Source organism: Ranitomeya variabilis, chromosome 4 (assembly GCF_051348905.1).
Source record: "Ranitomeya variabilis isolate aRanVar5 chromosome 4, aRanVar5.hap1, whole genome shotgun sequence".
In the NCBI taxonomy this organism is placed as follows: domain Eukaryota; kingdom Metazoa; phylum Chordata; class Amphibia; order Anura; family Dendrobatidae; genus Ranitomeya; species Ranitomeya variabilis.
The window spans coordinates 646731474-646758490 of record NC_135235.1 but is presented as its reverse complement, the minus strand read 5'-3'; the positions used below and the strand labels follow the sequence as shown (position 1 = coordinate 646758490).

General features: G+C 44.6%; 1 protein-coding gene across 2 annotated transcripts in view; it reads left to right on the top strand.

The window, feature by feature from the left end:
- Positions 1 to 27017, top strand: part of LOC143767347 (uncharacterized) — a 294161-nt gene that overhangs the window by 27999 nt on the left and 239145 nt on the right. The window contains exon 11 of one of the 2 annotated variants that reach the window (XM_077255596.1): positions 16374 to 18930. The exons of the other annotated variant lie outside the window; for it this stretch is intronic. Coding sequence (XP_077111711.1) covers positions 16374 to 17809 — 1436 coding nt within the window. The 3' untranslated portion in view covers positions 17810 to 18930. Of the gene's footprint in view, positions 1 to 16373; positions 18931 to 27017 lie in introns of those variants that run through there. 2 annotated transcript variants of the gene reach the window in all.

Here is a 27017-nt window from a genome sequence, read left to right as displayed (position 1 = left end):
TTCAGATGCCTGAATATGCAAATAGTGCTCAGTTTCAGCAGATTTAGGGTATGTACACACGTAAGGTTTCTTGCAGAAATTTTCCTGACAAAAAACGGACATTTCTGCCAGAAATCCGCATGCGGTTTTTTTGCGTTTTTTCATGCGTTTTTTGTGCGTTTTTTTCCAAATGCATAGAATAGCGGGAAAAACGCGGAAAATCCGCAAATATAATGAACATGCTGCTTTTTTAACGCTATGCGTTTTTTTTCGAGGAAAAAAACGCACCATGTGTACAAAACATGCAGAATGCATTCTAAATGATAGGATGCATAATGTATGCGTTTTTAATGAGTTTTTATAGCGTTTTTATCACACAAAAAAACACGAAAAAACCTGAACGTGTGCACATAGCCTTATGCCTTGCTTCTGGCTCTGACGGCACAGCAAGCAAACCACCCAGGACAAGACATTTTCGTCAGGACATTGCCTGAAGAAATCCCATGCCAGGGAACTCCTTTGAGCTGGTTGGGTGTGCTCATTTCCTTGGCATGGTGGGCAGTAGCAGCCAACTTAATGGCTACAGGATGATGGCTGTGCTTTTCCTCCCTCTTGGTGTGTGATGCAGGTCTCTTCTTCCGAAATGAGCACGTCACTATGATGCTTTCGCTTCATGTCGGGTTGAGGACCTCATCATCCGATACATCATCTTCAAACCACTCCTCACACTTGCTGGTCAGCACACTGCAAAAAGACTCACCAGTTGGTACCTGTGTTTTCTAATCTGCTGAGATGTCGTGGAGTAGTCCGTTGACCATGTGATCAGGCCCTCCCACATACTCATGCTCTGACATAACAAGTTGTTGGACTTCATCAGTGCACTCAGTCTCTTCCACTGGTGGGGCAGGGCTAGGTGGATGGGCCATGTAACCACAACCAGCAGAGTCCTCAAACAGCAAAGGAGACAGTTGCACGACTTGTGGTTCAGACAGGTGAGGTGGAAGAATGTTCATGACCATTGTCCTCAGGAACAAAATCTGCGCTTTGTGCAGGGGAATGAGTGGAAGACAATGCAAGGAACTAGAGTCATTTTCGGCCATTCAATCTAACGTCTTTTCAGTATTTTGGGGCCTAACCAATCTGCCAGCATTACTCGGGCTTCCGAAAAGATGCTGAATGTTCTGGCGCCTGCGTGTTCCAGAGGAAGGGGTTGCATTTTGGGATGCAGCAGGTACAGAACTGGAAGATATACACTATGGATGATTAATAGAATAATAATAAAATTTTGAACAATTTTTTGAGTGTTATATTCCAACTAAATATACCCAAGAACATGTAATACTGTATGGCTGACTAATATAACCCAGCCTAATTTTGAAACTTTTTTTTTCAGTGTTCTATATCACAAAAATGTACCCCAGAACACGGAATAGTGTATGGCTAAGAAATGGGAACCAACAAGCAAAATTTTCAAACGCTTTTTTGTACTGTTATATACCACCAAAATGTGACAGAAAGCACGTAATACTCTATGGATGAGTAATCTAACCCTGATTTTTCTACGCTTTTTGTAAGTTTTACATACCACCATAGTGCAGAAATAACAGTGTTAAACTTTATGGATGAGTCATTGAATTACTAAAAATAATTGAGCAAAAATATTTTTAAATTATAGTTAAAAGTTGATGTACTTATACAGTCATAAAGGCTTTGCAGAAAGTGCAAGAGCCAGACAGAAATTATGAGGATCATCCATAGACCCTTGAAAGGCAACAATTGGCGGGCCTTATTAAAATATTGAATATTACAAACACTAAGCGGTATTGTCATCTGGTGGTATGGAAAAGTGTGGGCTCATCCAGGCTTTCTTCCTTTTTTGAGACTGAGCCTGTCTGTCTCTGACAGGCGAAAGTGCCTGTCTGTTATGACCTCCCCTGCGGTGGCACTAAAATCACGCTCAGTCAAGATGCTAGCAGCAGGGCATGTAGCACAGCGGGGTTTAAACAGTGTGACAGACAGGCAGGGACCACAGAAAGTTCAACATAAAATGTGTTTATTCCAGAAACTTACATTAAACAGAAAAATGATATCCTCCGGTTTGCAGCCGGGTCCATGCCCACTCTTCAGTTGTTATGTGCTGAGGCTGACCAGAATACCGCCAGGCGTGTTGGAGCTGGTACTCAATCACTGGCCTTTTCAGCTCACAAAGCCTTACCAGCATGCGCAGTGTTGAGTTCCAGCGTGTGGTGACTTCGCAGACTACTCGGTGAACTAGCACTTGCATGCGCTGCTGCAGCGGAGCAGCAACTGAAGCTGAGCAGCAACTGAAGCTGACTTGCAGAAATGGGCGCTGACGTGGTGTACCTTGTCCAGAATCTCTGGCAAGTCTAGGTATGTTTTCAGAAACCGGTGAACTACCATTATGAGTACATGTGCCAAGCATGGTACATGTGTGAGCTTGCCGAGCTTCACATCACACCAAGTTACACCCATTATCACACACGGATATGCCTGATTGGAGGTTCAGTGGCAAAAACCACAGATCTATCTGGTCTGTTATTCCTTTAAGTAACTCTGCCACGGTGTGCAGTTTGTCTCCTAGACAAATGAGGTTCAGCAGATTTTGTTGCCGCTTTGCTGAGGCAGTGCTGCAGAGATTTAAGCTTCCAGATGATGTGGACGATGTGCTCTCAGATAGCACATCGGAGATGGAGGATGAGGAGGAGCAGGAGGGGGTGCAGAAACTGCTGTAGGAGGTGGGGGAAACCCTGATAGTAGTAGGGCCAGCAATAACCCCCAGTGTCAGGAGCACATGCACTGTACCAGGGTGTGACTCAGCTCCAGCCTCCACAATGTTCACCCAGTGTGCAGTAGGGGGAAATGTAGCGTCCCTGTGTAGCTTGTCCATGTGTTGCCAGTAAGTGCGTTGGTAAGTGCACCGGTGATGTTCCTGGACACATGCTGGTACAAGGCAGTTACACCACTTTGGTAGAAAAAGTGGCGGCGTGAGACCAAGTACAGAGGGATGACTGCCGCCATGAGTCGGCGGAAATCCTCCTTATCTACCAGCACGGCAAGCAGCCTGGAAATGTGCCCGTTTAGCATTTGGGCCTGGGGGTGAGTGGTTGGGAGCTTTCTTTTTCATTTGAAGTCATAGGGTAGGGACAGCTGAACGCTGGGCTGAGACAAGGATTTGGAAGTGTCTGATGATGGCAAGTCAGAATGTTCAAGGATAGGTGTATTTATATACCTGGAGTAGCAGCGTTGTCTCCGGCATGGATCCGCCTGGATCGTTTGGCCTAGGGCTGGGGGGATGTCCTGGTGCTCTGACACGCCTGGGGGCGTGCAGCGTGACGCGACTGGGGTGGTCCAGGGGCTTGGCTGGTGACGAGTCCTGGGCAGGCCTTATGACTGAGCTGGCAGAACCTGGTGACGCTGTCTGAGACACCATGGTTACGCGTGGGGGGCGCATCCCAGTAAACAGGTGTCACGGCCGGCGCGGTCAGATGATGCATCCGGGATGTTCCGTGGTTTTGCGCCTGGGGCCGTCGGGCTGTGGCCAGGGTCTAGGGGGGCATCCGGGTGCATTTGCGTGGTCATGGGCGGGCGCTTGCATTACGTCCGGGGGCGTGGCGGTCATCTCTGGGGGGAGGAAAATGGCGCCAGGACAAGAAACTTGCTGACAAGCCGAAAAGAAATTATTAGGGTGGAAGTGAGGGAGTCCATGATGTTACTATCCCAGGGAGAGTGCCCTAAGGGGAAGGGGAAAGGACAGAAGACATTTCTGGAGTCACTCTATACCCTTGGCCTGGGACAACTCATAAAGTCCTATGGCTTCCAGTACGATCTACACTCACTGGCCACTTTATTAGGTACACCTGTCCAACTTCTTGTTAACACTTAATTTCTAATCAGCCAATCACATGGCGGCAACTCAGTGCATTTAGGCATGTAGAAATGGTCAAGACAATCTCCTGCAGTTCAAACCGAGCATCAGTATGGGGAAGAAAGGTGATTTGAGTGCCTTTGAACGTGGCATGGTTGTTGGTGCCAGAAGGGCTGGTCTGAGTATTTCAGAAACTGCTGATCTACTGGGATTTTCACGCACAACCATCTCTAGGGTTTACAGAGAATGGTCCGAAAAAGAAAAAAAATCCAGTGAGCAGCAGTTCTGTGGGCGGAAATGCCTTGTTGATGCCAGAGGTCAGAGGAGAATGGGCAGACTGGTTCGAGCTGATAGAAAGGCAACAGTGACTCAAATCGCCACCCGTTACAACCAAGGTAGGCCTAAGAGCATCTCTGAACGCACAGTGCGTCGAACTTTGAGGCAGATGGGCTACAGCAGCAGAAGACCACACCGGGTACCACTCCTTTCAGCTAAGAACAGGAAACTGAGGCTACAATTTGCACAAGCTCATCGAAATTGGACAGTAGAAGATTGGAAAAACGTTGCTTGGTCTGATGAGTCTCGATTTCTGCTGCGACATTCGGATGGTAGGGTCAGAATTTGGCGTAAACAACATGAAAGCATGGATCCATCCTGCCTTGTATCAACGGTTCAGGCTGGTGGTGGTGATGTGCAGCCGACAAATCTGCGGCAACTGTGTGATGCCATCATGTCAATATGGACCAAAATCTCTGAGGAATGCTTCCAGCACCTTGTTGAATCTATGCCACGAAGAATTGAGGCAGTTCTGAAGGCAAAAGGGGGTCCAACCCGTTACTAGCATGGTGTACCTAATAAAGTGGCCAGTGAGTGTATATGCTGATGACACTCAGATCTACCTCTCTGGCCCAGATGTCATCTCTCTGCTGTCCAGAATCCCTGAGTGTCTATCAGCCATATCCTCCTCCTTCTCCTCTCGCTTCCTCAAGCTCAATGTGGACAAATTTGAACTAATTATCTTTCCTCCATCTCGCATACCTTCCCTACCTGATCTATCTATCACAATAAATGAAATCACACTTTCCCCTGTCCCGGAAATCCGCTGCCTCGGGGTAACCCTTGACTCTGCCCTGTTCTTCAAACCGCACATCCAAGATCTCGCCACATCCTGTGACCTCCAGCTCAAAAATATTTCCAGAATCCGTCCTTTCCTCAACCCTCACTCTACCAAAATGTTTGTGCATGCCCTAATCATCTCCCGCCTCGACTACTGCAACATCCTCCTCTGTGACCTACCTTCTAACACTCTCGCACCCCTCCAGTCCATCCTTAACTCTGCTGCCTGACTAATTAATCTCTCTCCTCGCTGCACTCCTGCTTCCCCTCTTTGCAAATCCCTTCACTGGCTCCCAATTTTCCAGTGCATCCAGTTTAAACTACTAACACTAACCTACAAAGCCATCCATTTCCAAACTAATCTCTCAATATCTTCCCTCATGTAATCTCCGGTCCTCCCAAGACCTCCTTCTCTCTTACATGCTTATTCGCTCCTCACCTAGTCGCCTCCAAAATTTCTCCCAAATATCCCCCATCCTCTGGAATTCTGTTCCCCAAAACGTCCGGTTATCCACCACATTTGGATCCTTCAGACGGAACCTGAAAACCCATCTCTTCAAAAAACGCTTACAACCTGTAATGACCACACTGCCACCTCAACACCATTGGAGCCACTGTAACCCCCGACCTACTTTCTCCACCATATTCCTGTAGAATGTAAGCCCACAAGGGCAGGGTCCTCTTCCCTCTGTATCAGTCTGTCATTGTTAGTTTCTTTAATGTAAGTGATATTTGTGTTTTGATGTAACCCTGTGTCATGTACAGCACCATAGAATTAATGGTGCAATATAAATTAATAATAATAATTGGGCATGACGACTCTTCCGGATCATCTCCTTCAGCATCCTCTTCTTCGGAAGATGACTCTGGCCGCTTCTGTTTTCCCATTGTCCGGGTGGATAAATTGGTGAAAGAGGTCAGAAGCACTATGGGGATAGTAGAGTCAAAGCCTGAGCAATCTGTTCAGGATGTCATTTTTGAGGGGCTAGACCAGAGGAAGCGCAGGTCATTCCCCTTAAGAGATAAAATCCATTCTCTGGTGTGCCGGTAGTGGAAGAGACCAGAGAAGAAAGGTTTCCTTCATCCAGTGTTTAACAGGAGGTACTCTTTTGAGGACTCAGTAGCAAGCACTTGGGATAAGGCCCTGTAGTGCAGCGGGGTTGGTGCAGTGTGACAGATAGGCAGGGACTACAGGAAAGTTCACAGCAAACGTGTTTAATGGCCAAACAACTCACACAGTGCACAGGACATGTTATCCTCCGGATCGCAGCCGGGGCATCGCAACAGTCCATACACGAGACCGGTTGCCGAGGGCGACTGCACCACCGTATCACTCTGCGGGGTGCCAGACATTCGCTGCTCTTGGCTCTGTGTTACTGCACACAGGCTGGACTCTGCAGAGCCACCTGCTCTGCTACTTGCAAACAAACACTGACACACCCAAACCCTATACTGCAGGGTTTTTAACTAGAATCTGTGGCCATGGTCCACTTGTAAGACCCGGCTTGGAGGAAGCAGACTGGCCCACTACCATCCTGTAGACCGCTTCAAAAATAAAAGCCCCTACCGGGTTTTCCTGAACATTGCCTTGGCCAAATAGCTTGACCAGGGCCACGCTTACTTTTACTTTGCCTTGTGACTCACAGGTGTCCTGTGAATACAAGACACTCCAGCGGGTCCACTAGGTCTCTGTCCGCATCCTGGGGGATGCATATCAAAACTCGCATATGATCCCCCTCACTGCCTCACATATCCCCCCCTCTGTTCAAACTTGTGAGGTTGAACACTTGTCACCATACAGGGAGCCCGTGACAGGGCATCCGCATTTCCCTATGATTTCCCTGCCCGATGTTCAATGATGAAATTAAAATTCTGCAGGGATAGAAACCATCTGGTGACCCAAGCATTCCTCTCCTTGGCATTCCTCATCCATACCAAGGGTAAATGACCTGTCCCCAAGCGAAACGGTCCACTGAGTAAATATTAGCGTAGGGATTCCAAGGCCCACTTAATGGCAAGGCACTCCTCTTCTACGCTATAATTTTTCTCAGCCGGGGTAAGTTTCCTACTTAGGTAGGTGACTGGATGTTCCTCCACGTTCACTTCCTGCGACAAGATGGCTCCTAGGCCCATTTTAGAGGCATCCGTCTGTACGATGAAGCAATTCTGGAAGTTGGGGCTAATGATGATGGGCTGTGCGCACAGTGCCATCTTCATGGATTGGATGTAGAAAAGCTTCGGAGACACCATCACGTGTTTCTCAACGCAAGCAATGAATCGCCAGGTCTTTCACCGGGAAGGAACAACCACGGGAAGGGCAGCATCCAATAAAGGAAAACCACCTATGCCAAAACATGGTATCCATCCACAGACAGCTGTTTCGGGGTATTTGCCCCTCATCAGTGTGGAGTAGGAAACTGGCTATTAGGAGCAGTGCCTGGTGAAAAGACTATAAACATAAGGGTGAATGACCTCGGGGAGAGCAAAATATCTAACACCGCGAGACACCATCACGTGTTTCTCAACGCAGTGATCCAGAACACTGCCCCATCCCTAAAGGGACATATGCAAATGCTTGTAGAAAAGCCGTGGAGACACCATCACGTGTTTCTCAACGCAAGCAATGAATAGCCAGGTCTTTCACCGGGAAGGAACAACCACGGGAAGGGCAGCATCCAATAAAGGAAAACCACCTATGCCAAAACATGGTATCCATCCACAGAGAGCTGTTTCGGGGTATTTGCCCCTCTGATTCGCTGTCAAGCCTGCAGCTCTGAGCGAGTCTACTACCGCCTGGCACCTGGGACAAGTGGGTATGCCTGTCAGTACTAAAGATGATAATGTCATCCAAGTACGCTGATGCATACTTCCGATGGAGTTCCAGCACTATGTCCATCAGCCTCTGGAACGTGGCTGGGGCCCCATGTAGTCCAAAGGGCAGGACGACATAGTGGTGCAGACCCTCCGGTGTTATGAAGGTGGTCTTTCTCTTTGCCAACTCAGTAAGAGGCACTTGCCAATAACCCTTAGTCAGATCGAGCATGGTAAAGTACTGGGACTGATCCAGTTGCTCGATCAGCTCGTCCACCCGGGGCATTGGGTACAGGTCGAACGTTGACACCTCATTTAATTTGCGGAAGTCATTACAGAATCGAAATGGACTGTCCGGCTTCGGGATTAGCACAATCGGGCTAGCCTAGTCACTCCGGGATTCCTCGATTACTCCTAGTTGGAGCAATTGTTTTACCTCACTCGCGATGGCTTGTCTCCGGTGTGATGGGGTGATATGCTATGTGGGTATCATTTTTGTGTATATTTCTATTTTACTGATTATCATGGTGTTACTGTATCTTGTAGGATGAGTTGTTATTTGCCATCTGATATTCTCCCCACAGTTCTGTATTGTTATCTCTCCACAGGGTCAGTGAATAATGTTGTTTGCTAATATGCTAATGACATGTTGACCTAGCTTGTTGAAACAATGAGCCCCTGAGACCTTCCCCCTCCTGGCCTGTGAATGAGGGGGGAGACTTGTAAATATCAGGGAGGTGAGAGACAGTGATCATTCTGATGTGGAACCATGATGTGAAGAGCATATCAGAGAGAAAGAAGGGAATATGGACTGTTATCCTCTGTGCTGGATTGTTGGACTTTTATCCTGTTACTGAAATGCATTCGTGTTCTGGAATATTTTATCCTTTGTGTGATAGATCGTATATATGGACCTTTCGTGTTTTGCCCAAATAAAGGTCTTGGAATTGTTCACTATTCTCTTGCTCTGTTGATTGTGTGATACCGGAGTAGGACCCTGTGACATCCGGGCCTCGGGCACACGGTACGGTTTAATTCGTACCCATATGTGAGGTTCGGTGACAATGTCATGCTGGTAAGCATAGACTCCCAGTCCTTCCACGTTTTCAACAAATTAAAGTGATACAACTGTTCAGGTTTTCTTTTCCCAGGCTGGTAAACTCGGTAGTTTACTTCCCTCACTTTTTTCGAACTTCATATGTCCTTTGCCACTTGGCCATAAGTTTGCTTTCACTGGTGGGCACCAAAACCAACACCTGATCTCCTGCTTTAAAGGAGCGGGCCGTGGCCTTTTTGTTATATATGCGGCCATGCGCTGCCTGAGCATCCACCAATGCTCTTTTACAGTAGGCATGACAGCTGCAATTCGGTCCTGTATATTGGCCATGTGCTCAATGACACTCTTGTGTGGTGTAGATTCCTGCTCCCACGTCTCTTTCGCTACCTCCAGCAGACCCCTAGGGTTCTTGCCATACAATAGCTCAAAGGGTGAAAATCTCGTGGAAGCCTGCGATACCTCATAAAGGGCTAACATCAAGTAGGGCAACAACATGTCCCAATACCTTCCATCTTCCATCCTTGGAGACTACCTTCGTCAACATGGATTTGAGGGTTTTGTTGCACTCAACTAGTCCGTCGGTCTGAGGGTGGTACACCGACGTGCGCAACTGCTTTATCTTGGGGAGCCTGCACAGTTCCTTCGTCTCCTTGGACATGATTGAAGTCCCTTGATCAGTGAGGATCTCCTTCGGTATCCCAGGGCAGCACGGTGGCTCAGTGGTTAGCACTGCAGCCTTGTATCGCAATCCGCTCAAAAGGTACCTTAATAATGGGCAGAGGCACTAATGGACTCCGGGGTAGTTTGCGGTGGGTGAGGTTAGTTGGCACTCCGGACACGTATCACAGTACCGCTGGACCTCAGCATAGGCTTCAGGCCCAAAAAATGCAGCAGTATGCGCTCCTGCATCTTTTTGGCCCACAAATGCCCTCCCAGCATATGGGTGTGAGCCATGTCGAGCACCGCTCGATGGTAGAATTGGGGCACTACAAGTTGTTCTACTATCTTATTTTGGATTTTATCAACCGTGTATAATAACTCCTGGATGATCGCCGTAATTGGGAACACCGTCTCCGCACCTGGTTGCTGAGCCACCCAATTTACCTCGATTACTCTTTCCCATGCCTGGGTCAGAATGGGATCCTGGAGCTGAGCTGCCCGAACTTACCAGGGGACACTTCCATCTTGGGGATCGGTGGGGTCTCCTTGACCTCTCCTGCCAATATCTCTAGGGGAAACCTATCGGGGTTACACTCTGTCCGTAGGTTGGCGACCCCTATGGCAGGTATCCTTCACTTGGAATTTTCAGGTTCCGCGCCCGGAATAACATTTACCCTGGGAGGGTTAACCCTGGTCTCCCACAGGGACCAGAACAGGAGCAAGTCTCTTCCCAACACAGTCCCATATGGAAGGGTCTTCACCACTCCCACCACATGTTTTATTTCTCCACATGGTGTGGAAAACGTAACCCCCATGGTGGGGTAATCTCGGAGTTCCCCATGTATACACACCACCCCCACATTCCGTCCATTTGGGTTGTCCCCGGCAACAAGAGACCCATGGACCGGAGTCACTAAGCTCCCCGAGTCCAAAACAGCCTTCGTTTGGTACTCGTTGACAAGTACCTGGCACAGTTGGGATTTGCTGCTGGTGGTGCCTGTAGTTGTGGTGCAGACTGGCTGGGCATACATAGACACACGAAGAGTATACCTGCAGTCCATGGGTTCAGCTGTCAGGGGGGCAGTTGGCAGCCACATGTCCGGGGCCCTGTCACCGTCAACACTTGATAGCTGCGACGCGACTGGACCTTTGTGCCAACTTAGGGGACATGGATCTGCTGTCACTCTCCCTTCGGACTCAGTCCTGATTGGCCCCAGTAGAGGGTCGTGAACTTCTCCCTGGCTCCTGGGTTGGTGGGGCCCGACATGACAAACGTGGTGGAACCGTGTCCCGTATAAAGTCCTGATTGGCCGTGTACCGCTCAATCAGTCCCACCATTTGGTCCAGAGTGCCTGGGTCCCCTTGCCCCACCCAATGCTGTATGGCTGCTGGCAGCGCTCTCGCCAACTGGTCGACCACCACTCTCTCCACCATTTGGGCCGGAGTCAAAGTCTCAGGATGGAGCCACCTTTTCACAAGCTGCAGTAAGTCATACACCTGAGACCGTGCGGGTTGGGCCTCCACATAAGTCCATTAAAACACCTGATGGGCTCTCACGTTCATATTAAACCCCAGTCGGGCAAGGATCTCACCTTTTAGCTTGGCGTAGTCCTGGGCATCCTCCCGACTGAGGTCAAAGTAGGCTTTTAGCGCCACCACTTCGGCTCACTGGGAAGTTGGCAGGTTCTCCCGCTCTGCCGTGCGCTCATATACGGTGAGGAAATCTTCCACATTGTCTTCTGGCCTCAGTTTCCTCAAAGCAGAGCGGATCTCATCTCGGGCCTCGCGACGTTCCAGAGTCATTACTGGAGGTGCCTCACGCAGGGCTGTAATTTGCTGCAACAACAGGTTATTGGTCTGTTGCAGTAGTTGCTGCGTGAGGACCAGCTGCCTCAGGATTTCCTTCATTTTGTCCACAGGCCTGGTCTGCAGTGCGGCAGGCCTAATGACAGACATGCAGCTGGCGTTGGGGTATGCCTCAATTCACACTGCCCGCATTCTCCAACCAAATGTAGTGCAGTGGGGTTGGTGCAGTGTGACAGACAGGCAGGGACCACAGGAAAGTTCACAGCAAACGTGTTTAATGGCCAAACAATTCACACAGTGCACAGCACACGGTATCCTCCGGATCGCAGCCGAGGCGTCGCAACAGTCCTTTCACGAGACCGGTTGCTGAGGGCAACTGCACCACCATATCACACTGCGGGGTGCCAGGCGTTCACTGCTCTTGGCTCTGTGTTACCGCACACAGGTTGGACGCTGCAGAGCCACCTGCTCTGCTTTTTGCAAACAAACACTGACACACCCAAACTCTGTACTGCAGTGTTTTTGACTGGAATCTGTGGCCATGGGCCACTTGTAAGACCCATCTTGGAGGAAACAGACTGGCCCACTACCATCCTGTAGTCCGCTTAAAAAGTAAAAGCCCTTACCGGGTTTTCCTGAACATTGCCTTGGCCAAATAACTTGACCAGGTCCACACTTACTTTTACTTTGCCTTGTGACTCACAGGCATCCTGCTGTGAATACAAGGCACTCCAGCGGTTCTAATAGGCCTCTGTCCGCATCCTCGGGATACATATCGACCCTCTCATATGATCCCCCTTACTGCCTCACAGCCCCAAAACTCAATGTGGTGGTAGCTAAAGCATCGAAAAAATCTTCATTGCCCTTTGAGGACATGCGGACCGTAAAAGACCCTCTGGATGAAAGGTGGACACATTCCTTAAGGGGTCATGGGAAATGTCGGCAGGACCCCTGAGGCCTGTATTGCCATCTGCATGTACGGCCAGGTCAATGATGATCTGGCTAGGCCAGCTAGATACTCAATTAAAAGAAGGAGCCTCGCGAGAATCTATTCTAAACGTATTACCCGTGATACTGGGTGCCACAGCATTCTTGTCAGATGCCTATGTGGACTTGGTCAGGATAGCGGCTAAAGCAGCGGGTGTCTCAAACATGGCTCGGAGAGTGTTATGGCTGAAGTGCTGGCCTGGGGATTTTCAGGCCAGGTCTAGACTGTACTATTCCGTGCGAAGGGGATTACATCTTTGAACGGATCCTGGATGAGCTTCTGGAGAAGGCAGGGGACAATAAAAAGAAATTCCCCAGTTGGCTCCTTCCTACAGGCGTCCCTTCAGTATGAGGAGCTTTAATCGTAGGAAGCCTTCCAAGGACCCAGCCAAGTGGGATGAGAGAAAAAGGAAAGGTACGGGGTTCATGTCTGGGGGCTCCTCACGAGAGCGTAAGAAAACACTCCAATGACTGCCGGCCCCGGTAGGGGATAGATAGGCTGCCGGCCTTCTCCCGGGCCTGGTCAAAGATAACTAATAGTCACTGGGATCGTAGCCTGATATGATCAGGGCTGAAATTAGAGTTTTCTTCTATCCCACTGGACAGGTTCATGATAACCCCTTCCCGGTCATCCCCCTCGGAGCAGGGAGCCCTGGAGGCTGAGGTCGTGGAACTGTGGCGTAAGGCAGTCTTAGTGGAGGTTCCTGGGCCAGAAAGGGGCAAGGGGTTTTACACCCCCGTCTTTCTGGTTCAGAAGCCGGATGGCTCTTTCAAGACCATTATTAACGTTAGAGCTCTAAATCAGTTCTTGGTAATGCGCCTCTTGAAAATGGAGTCAATTGGATCAGCAATAAAGCTGATCTTTAAAAACTGTTTTATGGCGGTGTTAGATCTAAAAGATGTACATAAGAGGAAAAGACAACATCAGAGCAGACTTTTTAAGCCGCAACCTTCTCAGGCAGGGAGAATAGACACTGAAAAGTTCCATCTTCGAACAGATTGTGCGGATGTGGGGTCATCCAGACATAGACCTCTTTGCCACCAGGAAGAACAGGAAAGTGAGGCAGTTCTGTTCTCTCAACCCCAGAGAAAAAACACTGGTGGTAGATGCCTTCTTAATCAGGAAAGATAAAATTGCGCTACTGAAGAGGAATGGATACTCACCGCGATCTACGATGAACGGTCCCGGTGAGTATTCTGACAGCTGTGCTCGCTCTGCTTGTGAGCAGCGCATGATGTACCTGCCATGCACTGCTTACAAGCATTAAGCAGCTGCTGGCACCGGAGCAGAACGCTGCGAGGGAGCGCCGTGTAGGTGAGTGTAATATTTTTGGGTTTTTTTAAATCTTTCCTGATGGGGCCATGGATACGAAGAAAGGAAGGGGCCAATTATAAAAGAAAAAGAATGGGGCCATGCATACCAGGAGCACGATGGGGCCAATAATACCAGGAACGAGATGGGGACAATTTTATAAAAGAAAAAGGATGGGGCCATGCATACCAGGAACGGGATGGGGCCAATTATAAAAGACAAAGGATGGGGCCAATCATACCAGGAACGGGTTGGGGTCAATTATAAAAGAAAAAGGATGGGGCCAATCATAGCAGGACCAGGATGGGGCCAATTATACCAAAATAGGGATGGGACCAATCAAACCAGGACCCTGATGGGGCCAATCATGCCAGGACTGAGAAGGGATCGTGCATACCACGACCGAGATGGTGTCAATCAAACCAGGATAAGGATGGGGCCAATCATACCAGGATAAGGATGGGGCCATGCACACCAGGATAGGGATGAGGGAGCCATGCATACCAGTATAGGGGATATTACAGTACAAAATTTACAATTTTTTGGCTTCAATTTTTTTTCTCCTAATTTCCTCCTCTAAAACCTAGGTGTGTCTTATGGTCTGGTGCGTCTTATAGTCAGAAAAATATGGTAGTTCTCTCTTCCTTCCCAATCCTAAAAACCAGAAGATGAAGCTTCATACTCTAGATGTCAGGAGGTGCCTGTTAGAGTATTTATCTGTCACTGATACTTGGAAGAAGGATAATTCCTCATTCGTGTCCTTCCGGGGGACCAGGAAGGGTCTTAGGGTGTTGAGAAGTACTTTAGCTAAGTGGATTAGGGAGGCTATTTCATTAGCGTATATGTCAAGTGGCAAGACTGCACCAGAGGGTCTGAGGGCTCATTCCACTTGAGTCATGGCAACCTCATGGGCGGAGAGATCGGAGGTTTCAATCGAACAGATATGTAAGGTAGCTACATGGTCTTCTCCTTCCACCTTTTAAAAACATTATAAGTTCTCCAATCTCACATTTGGTATAAGGGTGTTGCAGGCTGTGGTCCCTCCCTAAGAAAATTCTTACCTCTCTGTAATTCTCTCATGGTGCTGTCATGGGAGACCGAATAAAGTCTTAGTTACTTGCTAGTAATGGTATTTTTCGGAGCCCATGACCGCACACTTATATTCTCTCCCTTCATGTGTGAGTCTGCACTTCTTCCACTAGTAAGTATTCACAAGTGTGAAATTATCAGGTATTAGGTGTATTGCATATTTCTGCCATGCCAAGCATGGGAGGTCCTCTTGTGCTCTGTAATCCAACTGATGCATGGGCAGATCCCCTCTCTCGTGGTGCTGTCATGGGCTCCGGAAAATACTGTTACTGGTAAGTAACTAAGGCTACGTTCACATTAGCGTTCTGCGCCGCAGCGTCGGGCGCTGCAGCATCGCCGCATGCGTCATGCGCCCCTATATTTAACATGGGGGCGCATGGACATGCGTTGCACTTGCGTTTTGTGACGCATGCGTCACTGTGGTGCATGTGTCACTGTGGTGCATGCGTCAGGGCGCAGAGGACGCAGCAAGTTGCAATTTTTTCTGCGCCCAAAACCATGCAAAAATGGACGCATGCGTCACAAAACGCTGCGTTGTGCATGCGTTTACATTTGCGTTGTGCGTTGCGTCGCCGACGCTGCGGCGCACAACGCAAATGTGAACGTAGCCTAAGACTTTTGTTTCTATCTTAGGTTTTGTCTGTTTAATGGCCAGTATGAACATGCTCCTATACGTTGCATGCATACCATCTTATACTGAGGCTCATTTTTTTCAGTATCTACAAGTAGTAGACCAAAGTTTACTGTCACTACTTGATTCGTTATTGGATGTGTGTAGTACACATGGATCTGTTACTGCTTCATTAGGTTAAAGGGGTTTTCTAGGTACTATAGACAAATTTCTGTAGTCCCTCTGTCATTGCAGATATCTGAATCACGATAGCGTGCTATGAATCATTGGCAGTGTTTCTGAAAAACTCTTATGGGTATGTGCACACAACATATGGTTAGCCAAGTTTTTCTAAGCCAGCGCTCATTTTCCTAAAGCAGATTCACTGGTGGCTTTGCCGTAGTGTCACTTCTTTTAACCTATTCAGTTTCCAAACCCTGGAGCGGTTAAAAGAGGAAGCAAAATACTAAACGTGTACAGCAATGTCGTTTATACATCCCTGTGCATTATGTTCATTTTTTGCTGCATTATTGCAGCTCTTTTTAAGGCGGAATCCCCCTGAAAAATATGTTACCCTAAGCTTGGTTTTGATACCATATCTTTGTAGTAGGTTTTGTTCTTTCAGTGCTTCTATGTATGTAGCCCACTCAATGGTGAATTTCATACTGTAAACACTATAAGGATAGGACAGCTGTTCATGGACCACTGCTGTCTGCTTGCACCCCAGGCCAAAATTTGCCAGCCAGCCCCTGATGACCACCATACATTTTTAAGTGGCTTCTTCCTGTTACAGCAACTCTATAAAAAATATTGATGGTAACAGTAGTTAGGCACACAGGAGGACTCAGAAGCAAGGGTAATATTTGTCTTTGGGAGCACACATTTTGCTGGATTAGTTCATGGAAGCCATTTTGGTTTTCAAGGTCCACTGTTAAATTGTTAACTGTTTTTGTCTTGGTAAATAATGTAATTTTGCTACCTAACTTACAATTCTTTGGGTATTTTAGAAATGTTATATAATTCCATTTAATTCATTAAAAATAATCTTTATTCTTGGCAGGTGACTGCACCAAGAGATCAGAGGGACAAGTGACATCTTCAATTTTTAAATCCGATGACCTTGATATCACTCAAGATATAACTGACATCTATGCCACTATTCCAGAAATACAGTCATCCTTTTACACCAAAAATCTATCATCTGATCATTTTAAACAGGTCCTATCTTTTAATTCATCACAGTCTATTCAGAAAAATAAAATCCACGGAAGAGGCGTTAAAAATCTAACTGCTCTTACAGCAAACAAGCCAGTTTCAGATGTAATGTGTGAAAAAAGTTTTTCCCTTCAAACGTCTTTTGTTACACATCCAAAAACTCACATAGAGGAGAAAAGATTTTCTTCTTCTGAGTGTGGGAAGTATTTTAACCAGAAATTAGAGCTTGGTAGTCAAGAAAGAGTTCATGCAAGGGAGAAGCCATATTCATGTTCAGATTGTGGGAAATGTTTTGCATATAAATCATATCTTGTTACACATAAGAGAACTCACACGGGAGAAAAACCATTTTCATGTTCAGAATGTGGGAAACATTATAACAAGAAATCAATTCTTATTAGACATCAGAAAATTCACACAGGGAAGAAGCCATTTTCATGTTCAGCATGCGAGAAATGTTTTACAGATAAATCATATCTTGTTAAACATCAGAGAACTCACACAGGTGAAAAGCCATATTCATGTTCAGAATGTGGGAAATGTTTTGCTGATAAAAAAAGTCTTATAATACATCAGAGAACTCATACAGGAGAAAAGCCATTTCCTTGTTCAGAATGTGGTAAATGTTTTGCAGAAACATCACATCTTGTTAGGCATCAGAGAACTCACACAGGAGAGAAGCCATTTTTATGTTTAGAATGTGGGAAATATTTTGCACATAGACCACATCTTGTTACACATCAGAGAACTCATACGGGTGAGAAGCCATTTTCATGTTTAGAATGTGGGAAATCTTTTACAAATAGATTCAATTTTGTTACACATCAGAGAACTCACACAGGTGAGAAGCCATTTTCATGTTTACTATGTGGGAAATGTTTTGCAAATAGACTCCATCTTGTTACACATGAGAGTACTCACACAGGTGAGAAGCCATTTTCATGTTTAGAATGTGCGAAATGTTTCCCAAGTAGATTCCATCTTGTTACACATCAGAGAACTCACACAAGTGAGAAGCCATTTTCATGTTTAGAATGTGGGAAATGTTTTCCAAATAGATTCAATCTTGTTACACATCAGAGAACTCACACAGGGGAGAAGCCATTTTCATGTTCAGAATGTGGGAAACATTTTACTCTGAAATCAATTCTTGTTAGACATCAGAGAACTCACACAGGTGAGAAGCCCTTTTCATGTTCAGAATGTGAGAAATGTTTTTCCATCAAAAGTAATTTTACTAGACACCAAATATCTCACAAAGGGAGAAGCCATTATACTTAAAAGGTGGAAAATGTTTTACTTGAAAATCATATTTTGTTGACTACAAAAGAAAACTCACAATGGTATACACCTTATATTTTGACACTGTACAATCAAACACATAGCAGAGAGTCAAAGTAACGACCAACAAGTAAACGAGAAAGTATGTTACAACTTATATTTGAATTGAAAAAAATCTTATTAAGTTATTAATATACTTGTTATCTAAAAATCAAATTACATGCAATATTCCTTTGAATATTTCAGTTACATATTTATATATTCACCATACGGACAAGAGTATTGCAACTTCTCCCTTTAAACCTCAAAAAAAAAATATCGAAGATTTCCTCCCTCTTCTTCCTAACTCCCAATCTCAGCGATCTGCCATTCATCAGTCTCATTCCATCCACAATCTCCTTATGTGAACAAAGTTTACAACTTTTCTATACCACAATAATAAACATGTTCATATTGTAAATTACTATTCACATGTACGATCCATTCCTTCTTTGGTGGAACATCTGGTATTATTCATTCCAATTAAAATAAAACGTCTACCTCTTCCCACCTCCCTTATGTAAATTTGTAATGCTGGGGTAAGATTATCTATTCAGAGACCTCATGTACGGGCTACACAACATCACATATTTTATACAGAAGAATAGCACTATCTCCATAGTTCTTTATGCAAGGACATATAGACCAGACAAGGTCCTCGTATTTAGGCAGTTTCTATTTTACTGAAATGCTCTGTATTTTAACAAGATCAGTAAGTATGCCCCCTGAGGAAGGAGTTCTTTTACTCCGAAACGCGCGTCGGGGACAGGACTCTTGGCCCCTCACTCCTGCATCACACAGGTATGATATATGCGGCAGTGTGCCGCGCACGCTACTAGTACGTATTTGCATTGTTATTTATTTAGCAATTATGCGCTCTCATATTGTGTGTGGGTTAGTGGTGATGTGGGGGTGTGTGGCTAATTGAGTCCTTTCAGTCTGTCCATGCTTTGCTATGGGCACTACTCATCTCCTGCTTTGTGACATTTACCTGATTTTTGTACTGTTTTTAACGGTTATTTAATAAAGTTTACCATTTTATGGGTCCTTTTGACTGCCTTTTTGTGGTGTTTTTTGTGTATATATACTTGCAGTTGGACCTTATTTGGTCTGTGCTTACATGTAGATTATATAATCATAATATGTTATTTTGCCATGCTGTCATTTGACCCCTTTGGGGTGTTCTACGTGTAATATGCCTGCTACAATTAAACTTTTCTGCTATACATTCCATTAAAACAAATACTTTATTTTCTCCAACCAAACCTGCTAATTATGATTACACATTTATAATAATTTATAATCCCGCAGCATGTGTATAAGATCATAGACAAGAAAACGGAGGAAAAAAGTCCACTTCAACATATTTAGAAAACAATATACAAAAGATTTATTAAATAATCAATACAAATACAAATATGTAAAATACAAAAACATGGGTGTATTGTTAATACCGCCATATAGCAGAAGACACATAGGAGGAAATGCGGCAATGACCAAGTCAGGGGGGGATTCACATATACACCTTTTGGGTGGCAGCGTCAGCTCAGAAAGTAAAGAGAATGTATGACCAAATACAATCACTACGTCTAAATCACATGGCACAGGTAGCCCAAAGTACAAAGATCATATCTTCATAAGCACATATAGTTGCTGCTTACCCATTATGGATCAGGTGTGTTCTCCCCACCTCACTCGGTCCGAGGGGACCGAGTGAGGTGGGGAGAACACACCTGATCCATAATGGGTAAGCAGCAACTATATGTGCTTATGAAGATATGATCTTTGTACTTTGGGCTACCTGTGCCATGTGATTTAGACGTAGTGATTGTATTTGGTCATACATTCTCTTTACTTTCTGAGCTGACGCTGCCACCCAAAAGGTGTATATGTGAATCCCCCCCTGACTTGGTCATTGCCGCATTTCCTCCTATGTGTCTTCTGCTATATGGCGGTATTAACAATACACCCATGTTTTTGTATTTTACATATTTGTATTTGTATTGATTATTTAATAAATCTTTTGTATATTGTTTTCTAAATATGTTGAAGTGGACTTTTTTCCTCCGTTTTCTTGTCTATGTATTGGTTTGGAGTAGTCCCAGAAGGGCACCCGAGGAGTGCCTAGAGAGAGTTGGTACTTACCACTCATATATACAGAGTATATTGGTGCTTCATGACTGTAATATTAAATGTGTATAAGATCAGCAGCTTCCGCTAAGCACTTCGGACCTTTGGCCTCCGTACGTATTCCGACCTTATGGAGAAAACGAAGGGTCATATATCCCCTTTGTATAATATAATTGTGACAGACTGCTACTTTCCCTTAGGTACTGTATACAGATCTGACCACTTCAATGATGCTTGTCCATTGGTCAGTAACAGGCCCAATGTCCCTTTTCCATTTACCCATACTTACTTTTAATTTTAATTTTCCAAATATTTAGATGGCGACACTTTATAAAGTCCGGAAATCATACCAGACGTTCTCCCTGGATTTACTGTTATGTTCAGGAACATGACTGACTGCATTTAAGGTTTCCTAATCCTATTTTGTGCATCAAAGGATTGTTGTATCTGAATACAATGATAAAATCATCTATGAGGAGCTTCCATTCCTCCTGTAATTGCTGAGATGAACAGAAAGCACTATTGGACAATAGACGTCTGAGTCTCGTATTACCTGATGAAATCCAGTTTTTAAACCCATCGTCGGAGTTTAGGTAGCGTCTGATTGTTCCCCACAGATGTATACAAAGTAAGACCTACTTTACAGAGTTATGAATCAGCCAAACAGTAGGTGGTACACACCTAACTTCATTAAATGTTCCATTTTCCAAAATAGATAATAAATCCGTATATTTGATATTGAAAGATGTCACCACTAAGGCCATGTGCACACGTTCAGTATTTTTTGCGTTTTTTTCGCTATAAAAACGTGATAAAAAACGCGAAAAAAACGCTTACATATGCCTCCTATTATTTACAGTGTATTCCGCATTTCTTGTGCAAATGTTGCATTTTTTTCCGCGTAAAAATCGCATCGCGGAAAAAAAAGCAACATGTTCATTAAATTTGCGGAATTGCGGGGATTCCGCACACCTAGGAATGCATTGATCTGCTTACTTCCCGCACGGGGCTGTGCCCACCATGCGGGAAGTAAGCAGATTATGTGCGGTTGGTACCCAGGGTGGAGGAGAGGAGACTCTCCTCCACGGACTGGGCACCATATAATTGGTTAAAAAAAAAGAATTAAAATAAAAAATAGTCATATACTCACCTTCGATGGCCCCCGGAGTCTTCCCGCCTCAGTGGTGCATGCTGCCGCTTCTGTTCCTATAGATGGTGTGTGTGAAGGACCTGCGATGACGTCGCGGTCACATGACCGCGATGACGTCGCGGTCACGTGACCGCGACGTCATGGAAGGTCCTGCACACACCATCTATAGGAACGGACACCGCTGAGATCGGCTGTCTGCAGAGGGCGAGTATAACCATTTTTTTATTTTTTTATTATTTTTAACATGATATCTTTTTACTATTGATGCTGCATAAGCAGCATCTATAGTAAAAAGTTGGTCACACTTGTCAAACACTATGTTTGACAAGTGTGACCAACCTGTCAGTCAGTTTTCTGATCTGTAGCATCGCTTGGAAAACTTTAGCATTCTGCAAGCTAATTACGCTTGCAAAATGCTAAAAAAACGCGAAAAAAACGCAAAAAAAATGCAGATTTCTTGCAGAAAATTTCCGCTTTTCTTCAGGAAATTTCTGCAAGAAATCCTGACGTGTGCACATACCCTAACACCTATTCCTAGTCCGTGTCAACACCTTAAAAGCTTGTTTTGTGCTGCAAGGCCACAGCATTGAAAGGAACAGTCACGGCACATCCTCTGTTTCAAATTAAATCTCTAAAATACACGTATATACAATGTCACTGCCTTTAACTTTTTGATTGGTGGAAAAACAAAGTTGATATAGCAGAGAAGGTGCGTGGCACAGCAGTATAGCCAAGCCCAATAAGATATAAAAATTGAATGGTAAGTAGCCCATTGTATATTCCACTCATCCTCTGGAAGATCAACAAATGTTAAGTTAGAGCGCCTCTGACGAGTTTGCTAGTCATCAAGTTTTGATATAAGCTTATTATCCTTATACTTGAGATCTAGGAAGTTTTTGGATACTGGGGCCACGGTATCTTACGCCATGCTTGTCGTAGACAAAAAGTGTAAAATCCATAAAGACATCTCCAGGAAGGGAACATATCACCCTCACATTGAACACATTGAATTAATTATAACACGAGAAGTGAGAAACTAATTATCACTGGAAAGAGCGGACACTTCACCCTCCATTGAACGCGAACAGGTGATTTAATGAGAACCAACCAACAAGAGTAGGATTCCTATACTCAGAGACGGAGAAGTTCAAGTGCTTACTCTGTTCAAAGGAATTAGCTTCCTCTGTTCAAAGGAATTCTCTTAGATGCTCTGGAACCATTAATATTGTTAATATTGAGGTTTGCATAGATCCTATATTTATGGGAGATATATTTTCGGCATCATGACAAACAACGCGTTCAGTCACATCACCATAAGGCCAGCCGAAGACTTCCAACTTAATAACGATAGATGAATGATGTTATCCATGCCATGTTTCATCTGTATAGAAAGGTAAAATCGTGATAGGAAACATGGGAGCGACATCTTCCTTCTGGAACATACAGGGTCAAAAATATGAAATAAGGGATCTCATAAAATTCTAAAAGACCTAGCACATTCCACCATCACCAATGGGAGGTATGTGGCTGTAACCTTGATCTAATAAAAACCAGAGTTTGAGTCTTGGTCATTTGTCAGTCCTGGAAGGTACAGCTTGTTGTAGTTCTGTTTGTTTTCTTAAGGAGTACCTCGATCCGTTAAGCTCTGAGCCATTTCCGTGACACGGGTTTAGTACCTTCTTTTTGTTATCACTAATTTTTTGTAATTGTATATACCGAATTATTCTCTTACCATTTTGTATCATCTTTGCATGTTTTTTATAAACACTGCCTACCTTTCCGGATTAAGTTTCATAAAATTTTACAGAGCCGTTCCTCTTATTCTTTAAACCGCATACCTGAAGATATGTTACCTGTAACAGGTGTCCATTTGGCCTGTATAAACGATTGGTGGTGGCAGCTAGTAGTTCCTTTTATTATTGTGAAGTTGACATGATTGTATCTGGGTGTTTTTGTGTGTATATGTAATATATGTCCCATGCATTGGAATCGGAGTTGTATGTACCATAAGCTCACTGTGAATTCCCCTACAACTGGCCTAGTAATGGAAACAGACACTGGTCCATGACTCATCAGTGAACTGTGTAGTTGTCCTGACGATTGGAGGCAGTTGAGTTGCGTCTCCTGACAAAGTGGTGGCAGTGGTGAGATCTGTGCGATCTCTGGTGTTCTCCCTAACAATGCTAATTCTAGTTAGTTTCCGTGACTCATTTACGCAGTTTCTGCATATCTTACCACATTGAAGAAATATCCATTTTTACCTCGTTGATTCTGTTAGTAATGAACGTAACAATTTTTGCTATAGCTCCTAGAATGTTTTCCAGATTTTTATTTCATCTTGGGTCTATCTCAGATGCATCTGAAGTATGAGAGGGGCTGCACTCTGTATCACTTTTATCGGGCACAGCAGGGTTTCTGAATTTTCTTTTCCATCCTCTCTTATTTGCTGCATTCCTTGAAGGCGCCATAATGAATTGATGTCCACACATTGGTCTTCATTATATGCCAGCATCCGAGTCTAGTTTATGCTATCCACTAGCTTAAAAGCACAAGGAGAACATTCACAGTATAGCTGTATTGCTTAACTGAAGTCTACAGGTGCTTCTCACAAAATTAGAATATCATCAAAAAGTTAATTTATTTCAGTTCTTCAGTACAAAAATTGAAACTCCTATATAATCATTACAAACAGAGTGATCTATTTTAAGTGTTTATTTCTGTTAATGTTGATGATTATGGCTTACAGCTGATGAAAACCTAAAAGTCATTATCTCAGTAAATTAGAGTAATTACCAATAAACACCTGCAAAGGCTTCCCAAGCATTTAAAAATGTCCCTTAGTCTGTTTCAATAGGCTCCACAATCATGGAGAAGACTGCTGACTTGACAGATGTCCAGAAGGCAGTCATTGACACACTCCACAAGGAGGGTAAGCCACAAAAGGTCATTGCTAAAGAAGCTGACCAAGCATATTAATGGGAAGTTGATTTGAAGGAAAAAGTGTGGTAGACAGAGGTGCACAAGTAACCGGGATAACCGCAGCCTTGAAAGGATTGTTAAGAAAAGGCCATTCAAACATTTGGGGGAGATTCACAAGGAGTGGACTGCTGCTGGAGTCATTGCTTCAAGAGCCACCACACACAGATGTAACAGGACATGGGCTATGAGTGTCTCATTCCTTGGGTCAAGCCACTCATGACCAATAGACAATGTTTAGTGGTCCAAGGTGTTTTCAGATTAAAGGAAATTTTGCATTTCATTTGGAAATCAAGGTCCCAAAGTCTGAAGGAAAAGTGGAGGGGCCACAATCCAAGCTGCTTTTGAGGTCTAGTGTGAAGTTTCCACAATCAGTCATAGTTTGGGGAGTCATGTCATTTGCTGGTGTAGGTCCACTGTGTTTAATCAAGACCAAAGTCAGCGCAGCCATCTACCAGGAAATTTTAGAGCACTTCATGCTTCCCTCTGCCGACAATCTTTTTGGAGATTAAATTTCATTCTCCAGCAGGACTTGGCACCTGCCCACACTGCCAAAAGTACCAATACCTGGTGTAAAAACAACAGTATCACTGTGCTTGATTGGCCAGCAAACTTGCTTGACCTTAACTTCATAGAGAATCTATGGGGCATTGACAAGAGGAAGATAAGACACCAGACCCAACAATGCCGATGAGCTGAAGGCTGCTATCATAGAAACCTGGGCTTCCATAACACCTCAGTGGTGCCAAAGGCTGATCGCATCCATGCCACGCCGTATTGATGCAAAAGGAGCCCCGACCAAGTATTGAATGCATTTACTGAACATACATTTCAGTAGGCCAACATTTTGGATTTTAAAATAATTTTTAACCCCTTCAAGACCCTGGGTATTTTTGTTTTTCGCTCCCCTCGTTCCCAGAGCCATAACTTTTTTATTTTTCGTCAATATGGCCATGTGAGGGCTTATTTTTTGCTGGACGAGTTGTACTTTTGAACGCCATCATTGGTTTTAGCATGTCATGTAGTAGAAAACGAGAAAAAAATTCCAAATATGGTGAAATTGCAAAAAAAGGGCAATTCCACAATTTTTTGGGGTATTTTGTTTACCATGTTCACTAAATGCTAAAACTGACCTGCCTTTATGATTCTCCAGGTCATTATGAGTTCATAGACACCAAACATGTCTAGGTTATTTTTTATCTAAGTGGTGAAAAAAAAAATCCCAACTTTGCTAAAAAAAAAAATTGTGCCATTTTCCAATACTCGTAGCATCTCCATTTTTTGTGATCTGGGGTCGGGTGAGGGATTAATTTTTGTGTGCCGAGCTGACTTTTTTAATGATACCATTTTGGTGCAGATTAGTGATGAGTGAGTATACTCGTTGCTCGGGTTTTCCCGAGCACAATCGGGTGGTCTCTGAGTATTTGATAGTGTTCGGAGATTTAGTTTTCATCACGGCAGCTGAATGATTTACAGCTACTACCCAGCCTGAGTACATGTGGGGGTTGCCTGGTTGCTAGGGAATCCCCACATTTGTTCAAGCTGTCTAGTAGCCGCAAATCATGCTGCTGAGGCGATGAAAACTTAATCTCCGAACAGTTACAAATACTCGGAGACCACCCAAGCGTGCTCGGGAAAACCCGAGCAACGAGTACACTCGCTCATCACTAGTGCAGATACGTTCTTTTGATCGCCTGTTATTGCATTTTAATGCAATGTCGCGGCAACCAAAAAAAAAACGCAATTCTGGCGTTTCAAATTTTTTTCTTGCTACGCTGTTTAGCAAACAGGTTAATCCTTTTTTTATTGATAGATCGGGCGATTCTGAAAGCGGCGATACCAAATATGTGTATATTTGATTTTTTTTAATTATTTTATTTTGAATGGGGTGAAGGTGGGGTGATTTAAACTTTTATTTATTTATTTTTTTTTTTTCATATTTTTTAAAACATTTTTTTTTTTTACTTTTACCATGTTTCAATAGCCTCCATGGGAGGCTAGAAGCTGGCACATCTCAATCAACTCTGCTACATAGAGGTGATCCACAGATCACCTCCATGCAGCAGAATTACAGCATTGCTATGAGCGCCGACCTCAGGGTGGCGCTCATAGCAATCCGGCATCAACAACCATAGAGGTCTCAAGGATTCGCGATTCTACCAGCCGCTATTGCGGGCACATGTCAGCTGTTCAAAACACCAGCGGAGCCCGCATCAAAGCAGGGGATCTACCATCAGACATAATATCCCGTCAGAGGTCAGAAAGGGGTTAAAGCTGGTGCTATAAAGTATTCTAATTTACTGAGATAATGACTTTTGGGTTTTCATTGGCTGTAATCCATAATCATCAACATTAACAGAAATAAACACTTGAAATACATCACTCTGTTTGTAATGACTCTATATAATGAGTTTCGGTTTTTGTATTGAAGAACTGAAATAAATTAACTTTTTGATATTCTAATTTTGTGAGAAGCACATGTAAATATTTTATATGTACTTTGTTTAAGAGGGTAATAAAATGACAAGGCGGATCACAACGTGCTGCACCTGTAAGAGGTGGGTACTTAAAGGGACTCTGTCACCTGAATTTGGAGGGAACAATTTTCAGCCATAGGGGCGGGGTTTTCGGGTGTTTGATTCACCCTTTCCTTACCCGCTGACTGCATGCTGGCTGCAATATTGGATTGAAGTTCATTCTCTGTCCTCAATAGTACACGCCTGCGTAAGGCAAGATTGCCTTGTGCAGGCATGTACTACGGAGGACAGAGAATGAACTTCAATCCAATATTGCAGCCAGCATGCAGTCAGCGGGTAAGGAAAGGGTGAATCAAACACCCGAAAACCCCGCCCCTATGGCTGAAAATTGTTCCCTCCAAATTCAGGTGACAGAGTCCCTTTAACTTGGTCGTCC